This window comes from Notamacropus eugenii, chromosome 6 (assembly GCF_028372415.1).
Source record: "Notamacropus eugenii isolate mMacEug1 chromosome 6, mMacEug1.pri_v2, whole genome shotgun sequence".
NCBI classification, from domain to species: Eukaryota; Metazoa; Chordata; class Mammalia; order Diprotodontia; family Macropodidae; genus Notamacropus; species Notamacropus eugenii.
In genome coordinates, this window is record NC_092877.1 from 123,067,356 (window position 1) to 123,083,981 (window position 16,626).

The 16,626-nt window shown below is 33.9% G+C and overlaps 1 protein-coding gene across 13 annotated transcripts in view; it reads right to left on the reverse strand.

Annotated features, from left to right (window-relative positions):
- Positions 1-16,626, reverse strand: part of SCLT1 (sodium channel and clathrin linker 1) — a 264,118-nt gene that overhangs the window by 202,200 nt on the left and 45,292 nt on the right. For 7 of the 13 annotated variants that reach the window (XM_072620989.1, XM_072620996.1, XM_072620998.1 and 4 more), the window contains 4 exons: positions 16,252-16,319; positions 12,536-12,594; positions 7,972-8,044; positions 4,573-4,628 (listed from right to left, as the gene is read on the reverse strand). In XM_072620989.1, the coding sequence (XP_072477090.1) occupies positions 4,573-4,628; positions 7,972-8,044; positions 12,536-12,594; positions 16,252-16,284 (221 nt within the window). In that variant the 5' untranslated portion in view covers positions 16,285-16,319. Of the gene's footprint in view, positions 1-4,572; positions 4,629-7,203; positions 7,266-7,971; positions 8,045-12,535; positions 12,595-13,620; positions 13,651-16,251; positions 16,320-16,597; positions 16,625-16,626 lie in introns of all 13 variants that reach the window. The other 6 variants (XM_072620990.1, XM_072620999.1, XM_072620992.1 and 3 more) reach the window with 5 other exon arrangements.

Below are 16,626 nucleotides of genomic sequence, written 5' to 3' on the forward strand. Positions count from 1 at the left end.
AATATTTCGCCATCAATTAAATTTCTTTTTAATTTCTTCAGGGAATATTTTGTAACTGAAACTATGCAAATGTTGTTATGTGCTTTGATAGACTGATTCCCAAATACTTTGTGCATTTTACAGTTATTTTGAATGAGATTTCTTTTCTTATTGTCTTCTCTTAGATTTGTTATATAGAAATGTTCTTGATATTTCTAGGTTCCTTATGTTGCCTAAAACTTTGTTGAAGCTTTGTTGTCCTATAAGTTTCTTTGCTAATTCCCTAAGATTTTCTAAATAAACCATCATGTCATCAGTTTTGTCTCCTTTGCCTGCATTTACCCCTGTAATTCTTTCTCATACATTACTGCTGTTGCCAGGATTTCTATAACAATATCAAATAATAGCAGGAAGGTGAACATCCTTGCTTTATTCTTGCATGTACCGAGAAAACTACTACTGTAACCCCACTGCAAAAAATGTTTCTTTTTGTTTTCAGATAAAAATATTACATTGGATTGGAAAAAAAAGATCTTGCTATCCTTTGTAAAGATTTTTAGCATAAATAAGTGCTGTACTTTGTCAAAGCTATTCTTTATATCTCAAGATAATGATGTGATTTAGGATGTTTTTATTTTAAATATGATTAATTATGAATTGTTTATCTAATGTTGAACCACCGTTTGTGGTACAAATCCAATTTGGTCATAATTAATGATTTCTTAGATAAATTGCTAGTCTTTTTGACAGGATTTTATTTTAAAATTTCAAGTCAATATTCATCAATAATAATTGGTCTATAATTGTCCTTCTTACTTTATCCTTTCTTAGTTTAGGCATTAGAATTAAATTTTTTTCTCATAAAAGAAGTTGGTAGTGCTTTATCATTTTAAAATATTAATTAGCTCAATAATTTTAACAAATTTTTCACCATCATGGAGGAATATCAAAAATAAACAACATGCTTTGTTCTAAGATGATTAATTCATAATGCTATTCCGAATCTAATAACTAATGAGCTCTGAAACAATATCTGATATTTACATAACACTTTTAAGATTTTTCTAAGCATTTTACCTCATTTGATCTTCACAACAATGTCACTGGGTAGATACTACAGATCTGTGATTTTATCAGTCTAGTGAATTCCAATAGGGAAAATTTCTCTACCAATAAAACCAGCACCTCTTCTGCAACCTATGGTATTAGCGGGTACTGAGAGGTTAAGTTTGTTCCCTAGGTTCACACATCCACTTGTGTCTGAGGTGGAATATAGATCCAGGTCATACTACCTCTAAGGCTAGGTCTCTATCAACTACATCACAATTACTCTTTATAAGTATTTTTATTATTACAACCAGTTTATTAGTAAACTGAAGATGAGAGTGTGGCTAATGTGGCTAATGGCCACACAGCGACTAAGTGTCAAAGACAGGATTCTTTCCTCTAAAAGTAGGGAAAAAACACTGTCTGCATAACTATTTTTCCCCCTCCAATGTACAAGCTCAAAACTAACTCATAACTCATAAAAAGAGCAAGCACTGCTTTCTGACCACTGCCTAAAGGAACAAGACCTATTGCCACTAAAGCCCAGTTACTTCCCTCCCCAGTACTGTTAAATCTCCCTTTTTCTGCTGCCCTCTCCACTCTCACCAAATAATATCATCATGATATTTCCAGAGAAACTACTCAGTCACTCCATCTATTCTTTGCTTCCCAAACACTTTTTACTTAGAAAAGGATTCATAAGGGATTACAGTTATTATTACTATTATTTCCTCTAAAATTATCAATCCATTAAGCTTCTATGAGTCACCTTAGAAATTTAAAATATCATTTACAACACTCACTGTGTATGGTAAGACAAATTCCAAACTCTGAACAATTGATTTAAATACTAGTTCTTTAAAATAGCTCATTCATAAGTTAGTGATAAAAGACAATTATCATAACTATTATATTATTTTTTTTTTCAGATTGGGTCTTCCTTAGTCCCTTAGCCCAGTAATGCACTGGCTACTCACTGAACTAGCCCTACTGATGATCAGTACTGAATTTTAAACTTCTTCATTTCCAACATGGGCCACTCCTTAGTCAGCATGGTGGCCTTGTTCCTGAAGCCTGGTAGACTTAGTGAGTGTATCTGATCATTTTCAGTCCTACTTCAGCTGAGAACCCAAAACTCAAGCAATCAACCATGCTCAGACTGGCTAATATGAAGGACTACACCCATTTCTTCTACTAACAATGACAGTACAAAATACCTTGACAGACTTCTAGATAGTATACTCAATTACAGACTCTAAGAATTTCAGCAAGGTTTCAAACATGACAAATAGAAAAATTAATAAGGTCTAAACAGACTATAACAAACTGATGTAATATCAAGAATAGACCTTGATTCTAACAATATTAAAGTAGAAATGACTGTCTAGAAAAATCAGATGAATCTTTAGTTACTCAATGAAGGTCATGTCACAACTGATAATACCCTATCATTTGCAATTTTTTTTTTAACTGCAGAATATCGTGTTTTAGCTTTAGCTTTACATTATAAAATTTGGGATTCAGATTTCTGTTATTTAAGTTTTAAAAAGGACAATTTTTTGCTAACTATATGCTTTTTTCAAAATCCCCAAAAAGGAACATTTCTAGACAGACACCAAAAAAGAGGCTTCTCTAGTAAACCATGAATCTCCACTTCATATCACTTAATTTTCTGAAAAGTAAATAAATCTACACTTTCAAAACTATCCTGCTTATCTGTGCTTCCTTCTTAACTTCATATGTGAATTTTAAAATTCTCATCTGTGTGAAATGCATGCTCTCATTCGTGTATTTTTTTACGTTTCATTTTTTTCTGGCATCACCACTGTTGCTCAATTTCATACTCCTCTCCATAATTAACTGATAGAAGTAAAGAACATTTTAAAAACTATTTAACAAATAAAAACCATTTTAAAAAAGAACTCTTTTAACAGTCAAACAAAATGAATCCACACAGTGGTCACAACCAAAATTTTCACGTACCACCTCCTCTCTAACAGAAAGTAGGAATATCACACTTCACCAAGATTCCCTGAGACATACTTAGAGTTGCAAGTGATCTGAGTTCTTAAGCCTTTCAAAGTTGTTTTTCTTTACAATGTTGTTATTCTTATATAAAATGTTTTCCTACTTCTCCTCATCTGGTATCACTTCATACTATCCAGGTTTCTCTTAAATAGTATTGTTTGTCATTTCTTATGTTCCAACAATATTTAATTACATTTAAGAAGTGAATCCCCACAGATTTTAATTATTTGTTTTTCCCATTTCAGGACCAGGAAGTTTGTTTTGCTTATGACTATTCCTTTCCCAGTAACATCCACTTTATTAAACCCTCTGCTCCTTCTATCACCACTTGCTTTTTTTGTCGTGTTTGATATATTTGAATAACAAACTGTGTATGTATTCAACCTTCTTGTCAGTTTCAGTAAGAATGAGGTTCATCTAGTAATATCTACTCTCTGCCAGCTCTTCTTCCCTCCATATTTGTATAATTTTCTTCTAGTATACTTATTTATGAGAAATATCAAGTTCTATCCTCTTTGTACACCTTTTTATACAGGTGTATTTCTTCATGTTTCCTAATTTTTTCGCTTTTCAAATTCTCAGAATGGAAGCAATATATCATAAAGGAGTTTTTTCTTATTTGTTCTTATTTAACTATTTTAACTCCCTTTGAAGACATTAAAATTGAAAGGTACATATTTATTCTCACAAATTAAGATATAAGCACTACATCATTATGCAGTCCCTTCCAAATGTTCAAATAAATTTACCTCTCTAGGTTTCTCTTGTTTCTTCTAGTATAGAGCAGTTAATCAGTTCTGGTCTTTTCATTAGAAATAATGAAAATTTCTATTCCATTAAAGGTGCATTTTGTTTCCTTCTGGGATTCTACTCAGCTTTTCAGGGTAAGTTGTTCTTGGTTATAAGGATATTTTTTGCTTTTTGAAATACTACATTTCAAGAGCACCTCTTGTTTATAGCAGAAGCTTTCCAATCTTGTGTAATCCTGGCTGTGGTCCACTGTACTTGAACTGTTTCCTTCTATATATTTTCAGTTTTACTACTTTGATGTTGGTGCTCAGAATTTTAGATATGGCATTCCTAGTACTTCTCCTTTGAGAGTTTATTTCAACAGATGACAGATCGATTGTTTCTGTCTTTGCCCAATGATTCTAATGTGTCAGGGAGCTTTTATTCCTTGAAATATACCATTGGTTTTTGTAAATCAAGCTTTTCAGGGAATCTAATGGTTCTAAAAGTATTTCTCCTTGACCTGAAAATTTCAGATACTGATTTTAAAAAATGAAAATAAATTTTCACCGAACAAAACTGCATGAAGTGTTGTTAATTCTTGAACTTGAAAAGAACATACATTTGATTAGATTCAATGCTCAATAGTTTTATTCCATTGTTGTCTGGCCTATTTATGCAAGTCTTAACAGTATCCAGTTAGGTAGTTTATCAACAAAATACTATATAACAACTTGCTATAATGACGTTAATAAAGAACAAAAGAATGTGATATGAGAATTAACTTACCTTTCATTTTCCTTAGTGACATTTTCAAGCTGTAGTTTCATCGCCCCAAGTTGTATCTGAGAAAAAACATGACCATGATAAATAATATTTTACAATTACAGTACTTCTAAGTAGTAAGATCATATAGGAATAAACAAATGCCATGACAACTGACATAAGAGGAACAATTTATTGTTTCTAATCACTAGTTTCAAAGGTGAATATTTTATACAATGCATTTAGTAAAGCTGAACACTTATTTACAGTAACACATGAAAGACAAACTCAACTACAAACATTTTTTACAATATACTTCATAAATATTTACGTTTTTCCCTTAATTCAAGTGGTTATGAAAAATATCCCTGACTTTATAACAGATATGGCAGTTTTCATTGGAATGGCTATATGGTTCAATAAATATGTTCAGTTCATTTTGAAATTAAGACTCAGGAACATAAATAGGAATTGAAAATGGGGAAAAGACAACAATCTATTTCAGTCTAGAAAAATAAAAAGAGTTCAGAAACAATTTTAGGCTGATCATATGCAAACTCATATGCTCACCATATGGGCAGCTAGGTGGCACACTGAATAGAGTGTCGGGCTTAAAGTCAGGAAGAATCATCTTCCTGAGTTCAAATCTGGCCTTAGTCACTGTCTAGATGTGTGACCTTGGGCAAGTCACTTAACCCTGTTTGTCTCAGTTTCCTCATCCATAAAATGAACTAGAGAAGGAAATGGCAAACCACACCAGTATCTCTACCAAGAAAACCACAAATGGGATCTCAAAGAGTTGAACACAACTGAAACAACTGACCAACAAGAATAAACTATACTTAATCAGTTTCCCTAAGTACCCCCTAACCCACCAGGGCCAACCTGGATCTAAATCAGAACTTTTCCATATAAGCTGTGGACCAAAGCAAGTACCCAGTGCCCATCCTAATTCAGTTTCTTATTCTCAGTGTACAGGCAAAATGGTACAAAATGGGTACAAAAATCCAACACGGATATATAAACTGGAGTGAATATATAATCCCATCTAATAATTTGTATTTTGGAACTCAGTGAATAGAACTAATTAATTTGTACATTTAGAAGAACAAACGCTGTCTTTCTGGGAAAAATATGTCTTATTTTTACATGTACTTTAGAAGGATAAATAAAATATAAAGCACTATAGATGTGTGTATCCCTTAATAGTAGAACTGATTCCTTAGTCTTCATAATATGAATTCCATTTTTTCTAATAGGAGCATTTGTATACAAAGAATAGCTAAGGTGTTTATTTATCTCTCTGTCAAAGCACATTAGTTTATAGAAGGGGGCCAGTGAGAAATTATAAGGGTTAATTCTACTGACCACTGAGAACTCCTTGGGTATTCATTCTTTGAAGCAGCTGTTGCTGTCTTTTTGGCTGTTCTAAGGAATATCTTTATCATTACATACACTCAAAAAAGTGTGGTAGTAGCAGCAAACCGACATGACACAATCAATTTTAGGGAGCTAGAAAATGCTAAAGTGAGAAGGAAAATTAAATACTTAACAAAAGCTGATTATAAAGCTCTGTACATTAGACTCAACACAATTTTTTAAAAGCATATGTTAATATATATCTATATCCTATACTGGGACTTTGTGAATTACAAATCTATGTAATCTGTGTATTACAGAAGCAGAGAAATCTACTTTTATAGACTAATTTTACCACTCTCTTTAGAAAGTCTGGTCTCACTAATCGCCAAAATAAAAACGTTAAATCCTTTGTTTGAAAGCATTTTTAAAAAATAATACCTGTCAATTCTAGAAGAATTAACAGAAGCTACTATAGTTTCAAAATAGCCTAGACTGGTCACTGGCTAAAGAAGAAAGGCCAACATAAGCTTTTATGAACTTAAAATAAAATACTGAAAGCATAAGGGACCACTAGTTCTATATATTTTCTAACATACCTAAATAATTGTTAAATGGGATTTTCTAGGATAAATGTGGAACCTAACAGTCATTTATCACATTTAATGGGAGAGTGAACGTGTGTTCGTCCTTCATTGTTGAAGAAGGTCATGCCACCAGAGAAATAATGACATGACTTGCACTTGACTTTGTTTTGAGTGAGGGAGGGCTGTGCAGGTCACCAGCCTCACTTCTCCTTCAGAACCATCTGAATCCAGTGACCAGGCATTCATTAGGATGACTAGAGATGACCCAGGATGAGGCAACTAGGGTTAAGTGACTCGTCCAAGGTCACGCAGCTAGTGAGTGTCAAGTGTCTGAGGTAAGATTTGAACTCAGGTCCTCCTGACTGCACAGGTGCTCTATCCACTGCACCACCTAGCTGCCCGGACAGTTAATGGGAAATATATCCTAGATACCAAAAATTGACTTGCAAATTGACATTATAACTGATTGAAAATTTAACTAAGCCCCTTTTCAATTTGCAAAGAATAAGCTTTGAAACTGAAGTTTGGATCATTTACAATTTTCAAATACTTAACAATTTATACTTTTGAAAGTATCCACTCTCAGCATAGGGAATTTGGGAACATTCCAGTTATCAGAAAGCCAGTTGATGGCTTCAAGGAGCTTAAATGCTACTTATGAATGACATATGAAAAGATATTGGTGTTCATCCACTAATTATAATCATACCTCATGATGATTAGATCATCTTTCATCCCTCGAAACACAAACAAGATGTCTCCCTATCATTGCTTAAAGCAAGAGAAAAGTAAATGGGATATCTTACTTGTTGCTCATACCAATTCTAATCATGCCTATCACCCTCCCAAGAAGATAAGTTACCTTTTAAGTGATTCCAACCAAAAATGATCAATTTGCCCCTTTTTGTTTACACATATATTTTTTTTTAATTATTTTTTCCCCCAATTAATAGGCATCTGCTTGTCTCCCCACCTTACCCCACCTCCACCACTAGGGGAAAAACAAATAACATCAGTACAATCAGGTAAAACACAATCCCATGATATCACAGTTACTACAAATGCATGACAAAGTTTAATGGCATTTGACAAAATTTCCTATACCACTAGAAAGGTGGTATAGCATAAGCAATAACTATTTGTTGATCTAAACTAAATGCTGAGGAGTTTCAAGGAGCTAAATGCAACAGCTTGTTTTGGGGTTCAGTAGAAAACTGCAGCATTTATTTCCCCAAGCATACTCAACTGGGTGAAGCAAGAACAGACAGTCTGTTAGTATATTCATCTGGGATGAAAAATTTATCTGAAGGTTAATCCTAAAAAAATCCCTAATATGTAATGATAATTGAGAATTTAACTTTTTGAAAGTTAAATATCTTCTATTAAGACTCTTCAAAAAACAAAGTGGTCTATTTGTTTTCTTCTTTTATACTAAGAAATATATATTTTAGAAATCTATACAAATGTGAATACATACCTGATAAGATTCTAGTTGCCCATTCAACTCTTCTATATGTTTATCATACCCAGCAAGAAGAGGAGCTAAAAAACTGATAATAAAATAATTATTAATATAATTTATCCCATTCAGTGAGTCAACAGGTATTTATTTATATATTTACTGGGATGAAAATGGAATTTTATTTTTAATTTATGAAATAATACAAGCATTTCTATAACAGAAAAAAGATTGTACATGAAACTTCAAATATACTATGTATAATTTGCTATTCCTTTTAAACATATGTGAGAAATGAATATCAATCATATTTAATAAAGAATTATTGTATTAGGACCAAGGTTTTTCCCCTTTTCTAATTCTTCATTCAGGAACCAACCAGTGTGGGAAATTTCTCTTAAGAGATTTGCCTAGGCTGAAATCTAATCAGACAGGTTGGGCTAATGGGTATATTCCTACTTATTATGTTTGCTCAAACAGATCCTAGGGAAATGTTGACTCTCCCTATTATCTAGATAGGTGATGTCACTTTGACTAAAATCTGAGTGAACTAAGTCACTTACCAAGCACAGGTGATTAGGTATCCCTTGGGAACACCTCCTCTTCAAAGTGCATATAAACTGTGATCCCAAAACCATTAGAGATTTTTGGTCTGAGAGAGATGGCCAAATGACCATTGTTTTATCAAAAATCTGCTAGCCTTATTAATAAAATGATTAAATTATCCAGAAACTATGTCTCTTGAACCTTTTTAATGTCATACACATAATAAAGTTATTATGTAAATGTTTTCCTCTCCTTCTTTTCCCTCCCCATCCTAGAGGTGACTACCATTAGACATAAATCTGTAAATATACATAAAATCACTCTATACATACTTCTACTTATCAGTTCTTTCTCTGGATGCAGACAGTATCATCCTTGTAGCTACTTTGGGTATTTATACTGGTCAAAATGACTCAGTCGTTTAAAGCTGTTTTTAAAACAATCTTGTTATTACTACATACAACATTCTCTTGGTTCTGATTATTTTTCTCTTCATTATCTTGGCAAGTCTGTGGATTGCCTAGACAATTATTCACGGCACCAACTGTGACTATGAATATGGTATTCTTGGTAAAGATGCTGTAACGGTTTGTCATTTCCTTCTCCAGCTTATTTGTGACTTGTACGTATCCTCTGATTATTAGGCATGTATACCAAGTGATCAAGCAAAGAAGATAAGGACTTATATCTACAAGAATATTTTTATATATATATATTTTTTTCTTTATTTAACTTTTAACATTCATTTTCACAAAATTTTGGGTTCCAAATTTTCTCCCCATTTGTCCCCTCCCCCCACCCCAAAACACTGAGCATTCTAATTGTCCCTATCACCAATCTGCCCTCTCTTCTATCATCCCTCCCTTCCCTTGTCCCTATCTTCTCTTTTGTCCTGTAGGGCCAGATAACTTTCTATACCCCTTTACCTGTATTTCTTATTTCCTAGTAGCAAGAACAGAACTCGACAGTTGTTCCTAAAACTTTGAGTTCCAACTTCTCTTCCTCCCTCCCTCCCTACCCATCACCTTTGGGAAGGCAAGCAATTCAATATAGGCCATATCTGTGTAGTTTTGCAAATGACTTCCATAATAGTCATGTTGTGTAAGACTAACTATATTTCCCTCCATCCTATCCTGCCCCCCATTGCTTCTGTTCTCTCTTTTGAAACTGTCCCTCCCCAAAAGTGCTGACTTCAAATTGCTCCCTCCTCCCATTGCCCTCCCTTCCATTATCCCCCACACCCTGCTTATCCCCTTCACCCCCACTTTCCTGTATTGTAAGATAGGTTTTCATACCAAAATGCGTGTGCATTTTATTCCTTCCTTTAGTGGAATGTGATGAGAGTGAACTTCATGTTTTTCTCTCACCTCCCCTCTTTTTCCCTCCACTAAAAAGTCTTTTGCTTGCCTCTTTTATGAGAGATAATTTATCGCATTCCATTTCTCCCTTTCTCCTCCCGATATATTTCTCTCTCACCGCTTAATTTCATTTTTTAAAGATATGATCCCATCCTATTCAATTCACTCTGTGCTGTGTGTGTGTGTGTATGTGTGTGTGTGTGTAATCCCACCAACTACCCAGATACTGAAAAGTTTCAAGAGTTACAAATATTGTCTTTCCATGTAGGAATGTAAACAGTTCAACTTTAGTAAGTCCCTTATGACTTCTCTTTGCTGTTCACCTTTTCATGCTCCTCTTCATTCTTGTGTTTGAAAGTCAAATTTTCTTTTCAGCTCTGGTCTTTTCATCAAGAATGCTTGAAAGTCCTCGATTTCATTGAAAAACCAATTTTTCCCCTGAAGTATTATACTCAGTTTTGCTGGGTAGGTGATTCTTGGTTTTAGTCCTAGTTCCTTTGACTTCTGGAATATCCTATTCCATGCCCTTCAATCCCTTAATGTAGAAGCTGCCAGTTCTTGTGTTATCCTGATTGTATTCCCACAGTACTTGAATTGTTTCTTTCTAGCTGCTTGCAATATTTTCTCCTTGACCTGGGAACTCTGGAATTTGGCCACAATGTTCCTAGGAGTTTCTCTTTTTGGATCTCTTTCAGGAGGTGATCAGTAGATTCCTTGAATACTTATTTTGCCCTCTGGTTCTAGAACATCAGGGCAGTTTTCCTTGATAATTTCATGAAAGATGATATCTAGGTTCTTTTTTTGATCATTGCTTTCAGGTACTCCCATAATTTTTAAATTCTCTCCTAGGTCTATTTTCCAGGTCAGTTGTTTTTCCAATGAGATATTTCACATTATCTTCCATTTTTTCATTCTTTTGGTTTTGTTTTGTGACTTCTTGGTTTCTCATAAAGTCATTACCCTCCATCTGCTCCATTCTAATTTTTAAAGAACTATTTTCCTCAGTGAGCTTTTGAACCTCCTTTTCCATTTGGCTAATTCTGCTCTTTAAAGCATTCTTCTCCTCACTGGCTTTTTGAACCTCTTTTGCCAATTGAGTTAGCCTATTTTTCAAGGTGTTATTTTCTTCAGCATTTTTTTGGGTCTCCTTTAGCAAGGTGTTGACTTGCTTTTCATGCTTTTCTTTCATCTCTCTCATTTCTCTTCCCAGTTTTTCCTCCACCTCTCTAACTTGATTTTCAAAATCCTTTTTGAGCTCTTCCATGGCCTGAGCCCATGGAATATTTATTCTGGATGTTTGGGATACAGAAGCCTTGACTTCTGTGTCTTTCCCTGATGGTAAGCCTTGTTCTTCCTCATCAGAAAGGATGGAAGGAGACACCTGTTCACCAAGAAAGTAATCTTCTATAGTCTTATTCTTTTTCCCTTTTCTGGGCATTTTCCCAGCCAGTAACTTGACTTCTGAGTGTCCTGTCCACACCCACCTTGCCTCCAGATCCGTCCAGCCAGTGATTGGGGTCTGAGATTCAAATGCTGCTTCCCAGCCTCAGGGCTTTTGGCAGGGGCTCAGTTCCCTCAGCGGGTTTATGCGGAGACCTTCAACAATGGATCAGAGCTCCTGCCTGCTTTGGGAGCCCCTGTTCCCTGCCGCCTCTGCTGCTGCCTCCTGAGGGGGCCTGAGTTATGGAGACACCCCATTCCCCTTAAGCCAAAAAGACTCTCTCACTGACCTTTAGAGCCTGTGGGTGGAGGGACCTGCGTGGCAGCTGGAGATTCCATCCCTGAAGCCTGCTCAGATCTGCTCCTCTGGGTACCGCAGGGCTGGCCTCCGCTCTGGGTCCAGTGCGCAACAGACCTTTCAGGTCAGTTTTTCAGGGTTCTCTGGAACAGAAATCTCCTCTGCTCCATTGTTCTGTGGCTTCTGCTGTCCCAGAATTTGTTGGGAGTTCTTCTTTACAGGTATTTTATGGACTGTGGGTTCGGAGCTAGCATATGTGTATCTTTCTACTCCGCCATCTTGGCTCCTCCCCCCTCTACAAGAATATTTAAACCAGTACTATTTCTTGTAATGAAGAACTGGAAAGAAAATAGGTGTCCATTAATTGGGAAATGGCTGAAGAAATTCTTTTAATGTGAATGTAATTTTAATTGTGACCCAAGAAATGTGATGATTCAAAGAAATACATATGAAAAGATTCATTTTGAACTGATGCAGGGTAAAACTGGTACAACAGAACTAGGAGAACAATTAAGTGTAATGAGTACAATAATGTAAAGGGAAACATAAATTATGAAAGACCTCAGGGCTCAGAACAAAGTGATGGCCAACCATGACTTCAAAATAAAAATATCTCTCCCTTCTCCTTGAAAGTGGGATGGCATATTAGAGTTTTGGAACCAGACATGCATTCTCACTTGGAAATGGTTTTGCTTTACAATAAATATTTGTTACTAATGGAGCATCTCTACTTGTGGAATCCTTAAGCTGGGAGTGAGAGAGAGAGATTCCCTGGGTTGGCAGGCAGTAAATGGGGGAGAGAAATTTATGTTTTATTCATTGAAATCAATTTAATTATGAACAGTTATTAAACAAGTTTAGATGCTTGTACAATTCAATACAAAGGTTTCAACAAAACATTTTTAAAAAAATAATAAACTTCCTATCAATTCGATCTTACCTTCTCTCAGCCATAGTGACTTCTAATGTGTCATCTCCATTGCCTTGTAAGACAGTTTTCTGGAACAGAGAAATATGTATTTTAAAATGTTGTAGCACATCACGCTACACAAACTGCAATTACTCTAAAATTACATAAACATATTAATAAAACAATCAAAACCATATATCAATAGATGCAGAAAAAGCTTTTGGTAAGATACAACCATTTCTGTTAAAAATATTAAAAAGCATAGGAATAAATGGGCTTTGCCTTGATACACAGATAGTATCTATCCAAAAATAACAGCATATTACCATCAGTATTATTTGATACAGTTCTAGAAATACTAAACATAAAAATGAGAGAAGAAAAAAACTGAAAGCATATTCAAAGAAGAAACAAAAATATTGAGTTTTTATGACATTAATGATAGTTTGCTTAAAGAATGCTGATCAACTAAAATTCATTTAAACAATAAATTCATCAAAATATCAGAATATAAAATAAACTCATATAAATCATCAGCTTTTCTATATATTATCAACAAAATCCAGTTGGAAGTACTAGAAAGGGAAATTCCCTTTAAAAATATCTACAGAATATATGAGATACTTGGGATTCTACCTACAAAAGTATACATAAAAACTATATGAATACAACTATAAAACATTCTTTTAAAAAAAACAGATTCAAATAACTGGAAAGATATCAATTGTTCATGGGTGATAATGATAAATATGATAAAAATGATAAAAAACTATCAAGTACATTTTCTTAGTGTCCTACCAATGAAATTATGAAAGGGTTACTTTACAGGGCTAGAAAAAAATAAGAAAATTCAGCTAGAGGAACAAAAGATCAAGCAGTTCAAGAGAAATAACAACAATAAGAAAAAAGTTTATCAAGAAAAAGGGTCTAGCAATATCAAATCTCAAATTAAATTACAAAGTAGTAATCACAAAAATTTGGTCCTGGTTAAAATGCAGAAAATTTGATCAAAAGAAAGGATTACATAACGAAGATACAGAAGCAAATTAACATAGTAAAGAATGTCTGATAAACTCAAAGATCAGTAAATATTATAGTAAGAATTCACTATTTACCTAAAAACTGGTGGGGAAACTGGAAAGCAGCTGGGTAGAGAAAATAAGTATAGATCAACATCTCACATGGTAGACCAAGTCAAGTTCTAAATGAGTACATGATATACATAAAGGGTGACATCATAAACAAATTAGAGGAGATATTACCTTAAAACTATGCATAGGGAAAGAGTTTATGACAGAACAAAGTAATAACAGGAGATAAAATGAACAATTTTGATTGTAAAAAATTTAAACGTTTTTGCAAAAAGACAAAATCAATGCAGTTCAAATTAGAAGGGAAGCAATTAAAAGGGGAAAAAATATTCTAAGCACGTTTTTATGATTAATATCTAATTTTCAAGATATATAATGAAACAATTCAAATTTATGACAACATAAGACAAAATAATAAGAATTAAGAATTGTTCCTCAATAGCCAAAGGAAATGAATAAAGAGTTTCCCAATGAATTAATCAAAGCCATCAACTGCAATGTGAAAAAAATGATAGAAATCATTTTTAGTTAGGTTAATGAAAAGTAGAATATAACTGTATACTTGACAAAAAAGAAAAAGACAAACGTTAAAGGGTCTACAGGAAAACAGTTACATTAATGTACTGTTGAGACAGAGTTGTGAATTAATACAGCTATTTCGGAGAGTAATTCAGAACTACTTTTCAAACACTATGAAATTACACATATCCTTTGACCTAGAGATGCTACTAAAGATGACTAGGTCTATACGTCAAAGAGACAAGAGAAAGGTGAAAAGGATCTATATGTACAAAAATATTTGGTGGCATCCATCAACTGGGTAATGGTTGATCAAATTATCATATAGGAAGGTAATGGAATACTATTGTGTTGTAAGAAATGATGACATTTTCAGAGAAACAGAATAATGATTTAGTTTCAAATAAAGCTGGGAAGATTTGTGTGAACTTGAATCAAATTTGAATTTGATGTGGAGTGAAGTGAGCATAAATAGGAAGGAGAACAATTTATACAGTAACAACAAAGAAACTCTTTGAAACAATGATGATGATGATGATTTCTATAGGTCCAAGTGCCAGATAGAAAGCTAAGTGACAAAGTCACACAACTATTACATATCTGAGACTGGATTTGATATCAGACCTTCCTGTTTCCAGGACTAGCACTCTATCTGCTTCACCATCTAGCTAAAACATTATGGAATGGAGTGGAATATTACTGTGCTAAATAGAAAGGATGAAAGCAACTATTTCAGAGAAACCAGGAAGACTTGTTTGAATGGATACAGAGTAATCAAACTAGGAAAACAAATTACACTATAACAGCAACACTGAAATTATGATTCCATGAGGAATACGACCCACCTTCTGACAAAGAGGTAATGGATAAATGTGCATAATGGACATTTTTTGGAAAGGTCAGTATGAGAATTTAACATACTTCACTATTACAAGGGTTTGTTTTTTTTTTCCAGTGAGGAAAGGAAAGGGAGAAAAAAGAATGTTTAGAGGAGAATAGACTATAAGAAAGCTAAAAATTTAAGGGAACAAAGTATGAAGAACTTTAAAGGTCAAAAGGGGAACTTTATATTTGATCTTCAAAGTAATAGACAGGCACCACAGCTCACTGAGCAAGGATGGAAATAATATAGTCAAACCTACAATTTAGAGAAATCACTTTGGCAGCTGAATGGAGTTGGGAAGAGACTTGTATTAAGTATGGAGAGACTTGAGACAGGCAGACCAGTTAGAAAGCTACTGCAACAAAACTGGATAATGAGGTAGTCCATGTAATATAGGAGTCCAAGTAATGAGGACCTAAATTAGGCTATAGCTAAGTGACTGGGGAGAAGTGGACATATACAAGAAATGTTGTGAAGGCAGAAACAAGATTTCAGCAATAAACTGAATTTGTGAGATGACAAGGTTATAAGGTCAAACAGCAGACTAGTTTTGAAACTAATACATTAATTTATTGTATACTTAAAATAAACAAGTTACATACAAAAGAAATTTGCAGTTTTGTATACAACTCTTGTTTTCATAAGGAAATATTCATGTTTGTATGTGGTGACTATTAACCAGAATTAACAAATAATTCAAAATTTTTAAAAAATTTAAGTTACAAATAAGTTGCTAATTTTCATCAGGGGCAAAAGTTTCTACATCTTGGGTCCTCGAAAAGACTGGAATCACAGGTCAAAACCAAAAGGGAAAAAAAAAAGCTTAATACATAAAACTCATGTAAATTTAAATAGTTTTAACTGAATTATTGCATAATTTAAGTTTTTAGAATTCAGAAGTTCAAATCCAGTCTCAGAAACTTACTAGCTGTGTGACCCTAGGCACATCACTTAACCCTGTTTGCCTCAGGTTCCTCATCTGTAAAATGAGCTGGAGAAGGAAATGCAAAACCACCAGTATCTTGGCCAAAAAAACTCCCAAATTGGGTCACAAAGAAATAGACATGACTGAAATGGCTAGACAACAACAAATTCTAAAATTTTTGCTACATGAAAATCAGGAAGACTTCAAAATAATATATCTTTTTTCATGCTTAAGTTCATGTTCAGTTCCTAGTTAGCTGTGGCTAAAAAAACATTACATAGCAACCAACCTTCTGGTGGTAAATTCTTTAAATGATCAATTCACATACCTGTTCAAGTGAATATTTGTTAAGATTTGCCATTTGATATCCCCTAATTAGTGTATTTAGTCTCTCATCTGAAATAAAGAGAAAATTAGGTTGTAATTTAATCACTCAATTTTTTAAAAAAGAATTAAGGATGTAGTCATAAAATACAGCATGTTTTAAAGTACTTCTGGTTTGTTTGCTGCTTAAAATAAATGACCTTTATCTCCAATTACAACAAAAGCAGAGGACAGAGAGTTGGCCTCACACTAAGGAAGCCATGGGTTCAAATTATTCACCAGACAACTCTCTAACACGGTAAGTTTCAGAGTAACTAATGATATGCAAACAATAGAGAGAATTTTCTCACCTGTAGTTTCCTACACCAATGAAATCACT